Below are 11052 nucleotides of genomic sequence, written 5' to 3'. Positions count from 1 at the left end.
GTGCGGTTAATTTACGTCAAATGTATCTCTGGCGGCAGGTTGCACGTTGCACCGTTGTTTCACCGATAAGCGAAAGCTCTTCGACAAGTTTTTTTTCCTTAAATAGAATTAAAGGGGACAACAAGCGAACGAAAACAACCAAGAAACGAAAGAGAGAGAGAAATGATCCTCGCAATTGTCTTGCAGACACACCTGAAAATTTCAGGTAGTTCCAGCGCGAATCGAAGCCATGACCTCTGTGATGCTCGTGCAATGATCTACCAACTGAGCTATGAAGCCACACAGTTGGGAGCAGGTCAATTTGTTGAGCTCATTAATTTTGGTCCCGAGAAAGGACGTGATGAAAGGCTTTAATGTTTTTTATCAGACATAGGCGTTAACCCTTCCGCCCCCAAGAGGTTGCCCACTTACGAGTAATATTGTCTGGCATTAGCCAATGTGAAATCTGAAAGTTGCCCTCTTTGGAGCTAAGAGGGCTTGGAGGTGACAAAGATCACAAATAGCGATTCCATGTTGCCGTGCGCCTGTTTAGTAATAGATCACAGATGACGTCAAAATGTGATAAGAATAGAAAAGTCCCCGAGAGTGTCAGTGATGTTCTTACTACATTTTGACGTCTTCGGTGATCTATTAGGGAATTTAAGAAACGACAACGGCTACGACTACGACAACGCCACAAAGCAATAATATCATTGGTTAAAAGAGCATAAATAATCGTGCTGCACGTGCAGCACGGATTTTAGCTCATATTTTTGCGGTCCTCTGCATAACGACGACGTGAAATCACCAAATTTGAGGTTTTGACGACAACGTAAGCATGCAACAGAGAATCTTTCATTCTCTACTTTAACTTTGAAACCGCTCGTACCGATTTATTTTTAGGATACTTTGCCCACATTGTACGACGCGAACTAGACTGAATAATCGCTAAAGACTTACGATAGAGCCAAGTTATATTTTGAGGTGACGTTTTCGTCGACCGTCGCCGTCGTAGATCTTAAATTCCCTATTACTGAACAGACCAACTGCAACATGGAATCTATAAGTTTTATATAATAAAGAAATTAATTAGAAAGAAGAATTTTTATTTCAAATCTTTGAGTTATTCGGAAGAGGTTACTTTCCCCACTTGAAAAGACACGAAAATAGCACTTTGACGTAATCTATTGTCTTTACAAACAAAAGCACACTGATTGGGTGCTGCGCTTAACTGGTTGAGAGAATCACGCTACTGGCATGATGACGTCATCGTTACAGCTATCCTCTTAGAGATCATAGGCGAGAACCAAGCAAAATGCGTGTATTATTGAGCTTATACTTGGGTTGCACGTCACGCAAGTGAAAACATAAATCGCTTACCATTTAAGAAATTGAGTCAAGAAATGGAAATGTTATAAACGAGGAATAAATAAACAACTGGTCCAAGTCTCAGGGCTGTGCGATATTCCGTACTTGAGTTATTCGGCGAAATTAAGTACTCAAATTTGTTGAGTTTAGTATGGAGGCGCCATGTTGGTGTACCGTGAAGTACACCAACATGGCGGCCTGAAACCTGCAGAAACGTCTGGAATTTAGTTTGGCTGTCTTTAGCACTTTCTACTGTATAATGAGCTAGCAAACATTCGTATAGACAGGCCTCCTAGTATATTAGCTGTTTAGGCCACAAGAACACGAGGGAAATCGATGTTTTTATGCAACTGGCATGTTTTTCGAAAGCCGTCAACATGTCACGCACTGTGAAAAACTCCGAAATTCAAACTGCTCTATTTTCGATACGAAGCACGGTACCGAGCTGAAAACATGCAAACAGATATATTTTTAAAACCTCTTGTAGCTGATCAAGATAAAAACTCAAAAGGATCTTTAGTTTTGTATTTTATTTTTTGTGACGTCACGTGCAGACAACCGCAATGTCACACTTCAAAAATAGACCTTTAAACTACCATAAATTTTTGGCGATTTTTCCATCTCATTCACGTTGTGCAATTAAGGCTGAGTATCCCATAGCTGGATTGGATGTTAAATTACGGTTTGAAGTAAAGGTAGACTGAAAAAAAAAAATCGGCAGTTTTACGTTCACCTGGTTGAAATATTCATTTAATCCGGTAAATTCACGTGTCTGTTACCGCTTTTGGTTAACGCAACTTGAATCGATTAAACTGACGTCCATTTAAAGGCGTCATTTTTATCGATTCAAGTTGGGGAAGAACGTTGCACGACGACAATAAAAAGTAGAAACGGCTGCCATGGGTTGTTTTTAGGCGAGGGATATTCTCGACTGTTGGGGGCGACCTCTTAAAAGAGAAAGGATATCTGTTTGCACGTTCGTTTCGTTATTCGAATTAGCAACCACTGGAAGAATGGCCGTATTTATACTAGAGGAAATCTAAGACGTCCAGAAGCATTAAACGTCTGGCCGTAAGCGCGACTAGTATAAATAGGGGACGCACTTAACTTCGACGGCTAGAAATCATATTCACAATTTTCTTCAAAAGATACCGAGATTTAATTACCAAAGAGAGTCTGTGCACTTCATTGCTAAGTGTGTCCCAGTTTAGTGCGTCTCGTCTTTACATTGGACGGCTTTTTTGGCGCACCTAACTTGAGACGTTTAATTCGTCTGACGTTTAATGCGTCCACCTTATTTCCCGTATTTACACTAGTCGTCTAAGACGTCCTCTAGTATAAATACGGCCAATGTTTGTTTCAATAGCCAATGAGGCCCAGGTTGGAGCAATAAACAAATGTGATGTCAACTATTTCTTTCCTACAACAGCACGAAGGTTTCTCGCCCCATCTTCTCGCCCCCCCCCCCCCCCCCATCGTTTTCTTATTTGACGTCGGTCTATAACTCAGCCGGTGGAAAGAAGCGTCCAACCAACTACGCAGGATACATGAAGAGATTCATTTCAGCCAGTTAACTTGAAAGTCTGAATAAAATGCCACGTCAACATCTGTAACTAAGAAATCACCTATGTCTGCGAACGTTTTTACTTGATTCATTTATTTACATTTTCCACTTCTGATTTACAATTTTTGTGCTACAATCTTAATTTTTTGCCAATTTATTCTACTATTTTGAGCCACTTTGCGATGACTTTTCCATTTCTTCCCAAATATTAAATGGTTCTTCCAGAGCATAAATGAACATGACGCCCGACCAAGTTTGTACGGTAATTTACCTTGAGATCACAAAAGGTGAGGAGAAGATGAAATCATGCCGAGAGGTTTAAGAAAAAAGGAACGTTCTCTTCCTGTAAGAGTACCTTGTAACGAGAGAGGTTAAAAAAAGAGAGTCTCGAAACTAGAATCATAGACAAAAGTAGTTGGGAAGGTTATGTAAATGAACCACACCAGAGCTGAATTTCAACCCGCTTCTGTTAAAGCTCAAAAGAAATAGTTTCACTTTTTCGTACATAGCCCCCCTCCCCCCTATTCAATGTTGGAAGGCAACTCAACAATTTCCCACTGAAACCATTCAGTTTTACACAACATTGAAGGAGGAAGAAGAACACTTTTGTCTATGATTGTAGATTGTAAAAGCACCAGACTCCCCCTGTGACAATACAAATCTTAAAACAAGGCGAATGGTACTATTCTCGTAGACATTTTCACTGTTTTTTTCTTTGATAATTTTTCTTCACAGGAGAGAAGTTTACAAAGAATCCACCACCACAATTTACACAGGCTTCGTGCTGGATTTTGTCTATAAAATTCCAGGAGTATTCAAGGAGTTTTCAAGAACCAGAAATTGAGTTTTCAAGGAGTCTTTATAAGAAGATTTCTATGCCATACATAGTGTTTCAGTGTTTTCTTTGCTGAAAAAGCCTACCCAATATTCCTTACCACATCCTGCAAGTTAAGTGCACGCACGGGCATTTTAATTTTTGGTTTTAATGTTTCCCTAATACTCAATTTTGGGCTCAATTTTTGAAATGTTTCTTCAACTTAGCATGATGCAATTCTCAACAATTTTCACCCAAGCAAAAATTCAAGCAGTTTTTCAGCTTTTCAAGCGCCCGTGAAGTCCAAAATTAAATTCCAGGGCTTTTCAAGGACTTCAAGGAGTAGCACGAACCCTGTAATTACAGCACACATCGGGCGACTACATACATGAAAGACCATGCGGGATTTCCAGCTGAACAAATCACCCAGTGGAAAACCCAAAACGTTGACGTAGTGAGCGCATCGTTATTCTACAGTGGGGCTTTGCATGCAACTGAAGCAAGCGAGGATGACGTAAGAGAACGGATCCGCCATACAAGGGCCTCTTCCAATGAGAGGCTCCTGATTGGCCAGATGTAATGACGTAATGAAATTTTAAATATGCGCGGCATTGGGAACGAGAACTTAAAATAGCTTTGCGAGATTAAAAATAGATCTTTATAAAAATGATGGGGCGTGGGAATCCGTTCTCTTACCTCATCCCCTCTTGGTTCCATGCCAATTACGTTTTAACGATGTCCCCCCGAAAACGCTCAAATAAATAAGCAGAAAACGTGCCCAGGTGTTAACGGACTGATGGACCGTAGTTTTGGATTGCCTCGGAACATGCGCTTAACCGCGGGAGGAGTACCGAAAAATCCCGTCCCGTTACTAAGGCCCGTTTCACGCATGCGCAGTTTGTCGTAGCGACCGCGATTTGCCAACTCGATGTCGCCAGACGGTTTTGTTCGAAATTTGCTGCAATTTTCGGCGACAAAAAAACGCATATGGAAACGGAGAATGCCTTCAGCCGGAATTCTAGGTCAAATTAAAAAAGGCGGGAAATACCGAGCCATACACGTGATGCTTTATCAAACCAATCTTCGCACTCGATCTGTCTTCTCTTTGGGGCGCAGCCATTGTGTATTGTCACTGTTGTTCGAGATTTAGCGTTTTGAATTTGTGACCGTATTTATCCAAGTGCGTATATAAGCATCAATATTATGCAGATGGCAATTACGCTGGCTAAAATGATGGAGTCTCGTCTTTTCCTGACATTTATCCGTTGAATCAAGCTGTTTAACACAGGAAAACGATCTGAAGAGAACGTAAAGGAAACAAACAACTGCAACGGATAAAGAACAAAGAGTAAAAAACAAAGAAGACAAAGTCTTGTCTAGTTGAAAAAAGCCCCATTGTGACCGTAGCACGAATGTGTTTCGCTGCCTCCAGTGAAGTAATCAAAAAGCCCCCCATGGGCCATTTCCGAGTTACTGTTTGTCTCGGTTTCGAAGTGACTCTTGGTGCTCAACTATTGTAAGGGAAATGAGTTTGATTTGAATAAGAATAAAAAGTTGTCCATTTAAGTGCGAGAATCACTCATTAAAACGGCATGTCTGTTAATTAACCAGGCATGGTGTTCCCGCCACTCCACCTTCCCTACTTCTGGTTCTTTAAATGCCTCCTTCTTTAAACGTATTACTCTTACAGTGAAAAGGATACTGGTCACTGCCGTGAGACGGCTGCTAACACCGTAAAGCACACCACGTTGGCTTTGAAGATTTTCTTTTGTGGCTAAGGCAACCCTACAAATAACACAGCAACGATGCATGGTTAGAACTTCTTACTAAATAAAAAAGAAACACTATTTGCTCGTTATGATACAAATTGCTTGGCATCGGGCGAAAGTTAAACCGAAAAATCAGAGTTCTAGGCAGGATTCGAACCTTCCACCTCCATAACACAGGTCGGATGCTCTAGTTTTTCAGTTGTCCACTCCTCCATTGCCAAGCAACTTGTATCATATTCTTATATCATATTCTTCCATCATTCACATATTATTGTTCGTCCTTGTTTATTTGCGGCTACAGCTGCTACTACCGAGATTTTACATTATCGCTGATATGAATGTAAAATGAATTACAGTGGTTTCGCCCATCTTACAAAGGAAAGATATCCATTGAAATATAACGTTTCATTATGAACTATCGCAACGGAATTCACTAGACTAAGTGATGCGTGCATAGCAGACGCATTTCTGGTTTCTCACTTCCGAAAAGCGGGGAAATGGCCAGCAAAGGGAGCCGAGCGACGCTTGGGTAAGAAAATAAGGTACGGAAAACATTCGCGAAGTTAACGCATTTATTTCAATTGGCAGCACTCTACCAATTGAGCTATCACGTCATCTTGGAGCTGGCCACCACTGAAGTTTCTGATTTCGTTGAGGATGGAGATGTGTATGTAATTTGAGACTAGATATGTATGAAAGACCTACATGTATACGTGACAAGATTTACGATAACTGCAATTAGTATGTACTAAAACAGTGGATTGCGTTCAAAGCGCGATCTGATTGGCTGCTCAAAGTCCGGACATAATTTGCTATTCATTTCGACCAACTTGCGCGGGATTTGCGCCCGAAAATATTGTAAATTATCGTTGGAGGAATAACGAGTTAAAATCATCTTTTTGTGCTACATTATCTCACTGTTTTTAGTACATACAGTACTAATTAACAACTATTCAACTCAGGGTCGTAATTTCTTTAAGATGTTGCTGTGTAAGTTAAAAATTTCTCAAAGATGTTTCCCAACAGCAGAGTACTTTACATTCATTAAAGCCTGGGTTCACACAGCCGTGAGAGCACTCGCCTCGCACAAATGTGGCCTGGGTTTCGATTTCCAGACCCAACACCATAAGTGGATTGAGTTTGTTGGCTCTCTACTCTGCACTGAGAGGTTTTTCTCCGGGTACTCCGGTTTCCCCTCTCCACAAAAACCAACATTTGACTTGATTAATTAATTAACTAATTAGACTAAAAAAAATACTTTTGATAATGGCAACACGATGAAGAGGAGACAACAGGTTTTAAGTTCTTTGAGTTCTAACCCTCTACTAATAGATTTACTTACCCAATGACTTCATCTGCTAAACGATCAGAACTGCAATAGAAAGAAGGCTTGATTGATGAAAAGAAAAGAAAAGCTCAAAGACACCAGAAGGCAATCAATCAAACAGTAACTACTATGATTTCTCTAAAATAATCTTTGATTACTTTAAGGACTACTGTACAAAGCAAAAAGAACTTATCAGAGACTCTTACACTACAAATCACAACAAACTTACATGTAATGGAAGAGAAAGTGAAACTATGCAGTTGAATTGTACCATGTGCTTGCGAACAACTGACACTAAGACATGACGTGAAAGTACAGAAACAAGAAAATTTGCCTAAAATACAATCGAAACAAAAACAGGCCTAAAACCTGTTTAACACTTACTTTCGTATATGTTCATTTTCCTTGAGGTAAAGATCTGTTCGTCTATTCATCCCAGTCTTGTATGCGCTGCATTAAGGTTACAAAGCAATGATTTAATTTTGCAACTTTCGTTCTAGATGGGAATTAATTTTTTAAAGAGAGTTACCGCTAATAATAATAATAATAATTTATTACTTATATAGTGCAAAATACATGTGGATACGATCTAATGCGTTAAAGTGTGGATAAAATACAAGTGTGGATTTAGCAACATTTGAAAAGGTGTCAAATCTCTTAAAACGACTGACAACTAACAAGACCTCCTCGGCTCAGAAAAGTCCGCTATCTTTCCGCTTCCTGGTTAACTTCTCAGTATAACAAGGCTATCTTTTCATTTAACAGTATTAATTATTTACTATTGTACTCTTACTTGATATCTCTGTGTACAGATCCCAGTAAATCCTCTCTGTCTCTGAAGGATTGTATATTTGCCTGAGATGAAAATTGGTCGTGACATACATTGTACATATACATCCCTGAGAAGCTCATGAGTTTGAAGTGTTTAACTCTAGTTCAGAGCTGTGGTTTTTTGAGTTAAAAAATGTCCTTATTTGGCTGTACCATACCTCGCACATTTACCTGCGAGTGCAGCCTCGATCGTATTCTTGTCCATACAATGTATTTGGGCATAAAATTGGTGTTCTAAAACCCCCAGCTTTGTTCCAAGGAAAAGGGCCGCAAGTTACACGCTTAAAAGGTCATTTACATTTGATACATCATATTTTACGACAACAGAAATTATTGCCCACAACATTTTACCCAAAACAATAAAACCTAAGAATCAAAAATCGTGTCACCTTAGTTTTCGAAAACTCATGGGAGTATCCCTGCAGTATGTCTCTGTGTCTCTGAAGAGTGTGGAGTTGAGTTGCATTAGGCTGGCCAAGGTTGAAGCCTGATGTATATTCAGCCATCGAGTCATTCACCTCTGTTAACTGAAAACCAGAGAAATAGTAAGGATGTCGGGGGAGGGGGGAGAATGAATCGCAGAAAGCAGTTTGTTGGGGTGGTTTAAATGTTATGTAATCACCTACGAGTTGGTGAATGAAAACAATACAACTCTCCTTAGCTCCTTTTATTGTCTACAAGGATTTGTTGCAAGTTTGTATTGTTAGTAATTTGTGGATCATAATTGCACTGTACTGTGTTGCCGGTGGTTTAACAAACAAAATATGAGCCTGCAACAAAGTGCATACAGAAACCAAAGAAAATGGTAAATGATCGAGAGAATGGTGTTTTGCATATAACATTTGCAGCTAAATTACACTACAACTTTGCCTCATATCCGCAGATTGAAACAAAATTCACCACAGGAAATAAATGAAATAATTTCTCATTTCTTTGTTTATGTTAGCAAAAGTTGTGGCAAAGTTGCAACTGCTTTACCCCTAAGAGCAAAGGTGAAAGCAAGTTGCAAATTTGCGACTCCTCCAGATACAGTGTATTTTAGGTGCAAATGGAAAATTTTTTAGTCACAAATGCGACTGTATTGATTGCAAGTTCGAGCCCTGTACTGATGGTCCCTGGGGCAACTTCAGACAGTTGATACTAGGATCTAAGGGTAGAAACCTTATTATTACAGTACTTAATTAAACAGAGTTTCCTTGAGTTTGGAAAATCTCTATTTCCAGAGGATGAAACATAGAACTTGCCAAGTACATGTCATCTAAAAAGGTGTACTCATGTAACTGATTTAAGAATTGTATCGGTAAATGCTACCTCTTCAGTAAGGACAACAATACCATAAAAACCCGCAGATAAGCCGCACCTGCAGATAAGCCGCACCCTGAATTTAGCAGCTCAAATTTTGGAAAAAAAGTTTTTAAAAAGAAATCCAACGTGGAGGCTTGAGAAATCTTCTTCATCATCCACTGTTGAAACGGAAAATACTTCAAAGTCTTACCCACAATTTTAGCACTTTCACATCTTGTTTCTACCAACTTTGATATATGATCAACATTAGACGTGATTCTCCATTAAAACAGTTTTTGCATAGGTTACAACGAGAACGTGAACGGAACATTCGAAGCTTAGTAACCAGGCATTAGATCGGCCACGAAAAACTGGACACCAGAAGCAGCGTGATGTTTCAGTAGTTTACACAAAGCGATAAGTTGCATGAAACATTGCCTTCATACAACAAGGTCTTTAATATTTTGTCTGTCAGTAGTTGACACTAGACTATTTGTTCGGCAAATTTGCTATCAAAGAGGTAAATGGTGAAGAAACAGTGGGCCATCTACCACGCGAATACTCTAGAATAGTGTGGTATTTTCTTCCTCGTGGAGGATCGATTACTGTTGAAGTTACAGGCTGTCGTTGACACTGCAAACAGGTTTCCAGGGGAATGGAAATTCTGTGCAGGTTGATGTTTTCCTGTTGGAGAAAAGCGACCATACACTGCGGCTTAAAGGATCTGTTAACAAAGACGGTTTAACACTTTTAGGGGCAACAACTGTAAGCGCTGTAATATTACAGTTCACTCTTACATGAACAACAGCTCTTTTAAGAGCCAACAACCTTACAAAAGCAATGACCAGAACTCTCTTGTAGGCTTCTGTAATATTCATTTACATACTTTTTCATAAAAGTGTCAGTTAATGGCAATTGGGGTTGAAATTCACGAAACCTTTTTCACATGTTCCCACAGATAAGCCGCACCGACCATTTTTGGAAAAAAGGTGCGGCTTATCTGCGGGTTTTTACGGAAACTGCAGAACACCATCCCATTTCTGACTTGAACTGCCAGCACAAGTTGGCATTCATTAGTGAATAAGTGGCAGGTTCCGTGGGTATTAGGAGAAATGCTACATTCACAACATTTCCTTATTTCGTTCCGAGGTCAACAATATATACTTTGGATTGGGTTGTTACATTGTAGAAATATTTAACCTCCATTTCTTGTTTTCGTAGACACCTTCAAAAGCTTTAAAATTTCAAAGGGTTGATATTTTGTCAGCAAATTTGAAAAAAATGTCTCTAGCGATCAATTTTTGTCGGCTCCCTCGAGTTGCAAAAACTCACTATCGTTGGTGGGGGTGATGATTTGCGGACGAAAATAATTACGTGTAACTACCCGATGACACGACAGGAGTTCGAATAACAGCAAATTTGCATAAATATCATTACACAACTTACCTTCGTGGCTTTTCATTAACTACATGTACCGGTACCATAAACGAACGAAAAACAATAGATACTGTACAAAAAAGCAAGAATTTTTAACATTTCAAGAAACAATTTAGTGAGCTTACATACCTTCGATAATAGTTGTTCGATTTCTAGTCCCATGGTATCAAAAAGTCGTTCGCTTGACGAGCTGTTCAAAAGTGGCGATGTGTCGGAACTGAAATAAAATTGCCCGTTGGTTTAAAGAACATTTTTATATGTTTACCATCTACCAAAGGCAATTACCTCTCTTTGAAGCCATTATGGTGACTGTAACTCGTCCCCAACTTGCTAAAGGACACCAACTTCAGGTCAATTTCGTTTTCAAGTTGCCTCGCTTTCTTCCTCAATTCTGAAGGGAGATTTGCAATAATTTAATTCTAACCCAACTCATCAATCAATTTGGCATTAGGCGCTTGATAGAATTCAAGAATATGTGACATCGCAGGAGAAATCAAGGCAGAAATACGAACCTTCCCATTTCATAGGAGTTATAGAGGAAGCCATATCTGCATCATCGCTCATCATTGCAACTTGCACTGGCTTATGGGACGTGAAACGTATACACTTTTGAAGTTAGCCGCTGGTTAAAGTTGTTGCAGTACCCTGGCTTACACACCTTAGCCAATCAAAGTTCGTG

The 11052-nt window shown here is 39.5% G+C and overlaps 1 protein-coding gene across 1 annotated transcript; it reads right to left on the bottom strand.

Moving 5' to 3' along the window:
• Positions 1 to 4770: 4770 nt before the first annotated feature.
• LOC138045350 (Golgi SNAP receptor complex member 1-like) lies at positions 4771 to 10952 on the bottom strand. The gene is made up of 9 exons (XM_068891810.1): positions 10886 to 10952; positions 10659 to 10764; positions 10503 to 10590; positions 8042 to 8179; positions 7615 to 7676; positions 7206 to 7271; positions 6837 to 6866; positions 5428 to 5510; positions 4771 to 5022 (listed from the first exon to the last, which is right to left on the bottom strand). The coding sequence occupies exons 1-9, from the start codon at positions 10938 to 10940 to the stop codon at positions 4898 to 4900; spliced, it is 753 nt and encodes a 250-aa protein (XP_068747911.1). The 5' UTR covers positions 10941 to 10952; the 3' UTR covers positions 4771 to 4897.
• Between the last annotated feature and the right edge of the window lie 100 nt (positions 10953 to 11052).

The sequence above is a fragment of the Montipora capricornis genome, chromosome 4 (genome assembly GCF_036669925.1).
Source record: "Montipora capricornis isolate CH-2021 chromosome 4, ASM3666992v2, whole genome shotgun sequence".
Taxonomy (NCBI): domain Eukaryota; kingdom Metazoa; phylum Cnidaria; class Anthozoa; order Scleractinia; family Acroporidae; genus Montipora; species Montipora capricornis.
Note: the sequence above shows the minus strand (reverse complement) of the source record. Positions and strands in the feature narration are given on the sequence as shown.

Coding starts and splice junctions, on each gene's coding strand:
- LOC138045350 (XM_068891810.1), bottom strand. CDS start 10,940: ATGATGAGCGATGATGCAGATATGGCTTCCTCTATAACTCCTATGAAA. Junction 7,272..7,614: donor TCTGTACACAGAGATATCAA/GTAAGAGTACAA, acceptor ACCTTAATGCAG/CGCATACAAGACTGGGATGA. Junction 5,511..6,836: donor TTAGCAGATGAAGTCATTGG/GTAAGTAAATCT, acceptor TGTTATTTGTAG/GGTTGCCTTAGCCACAAAAG.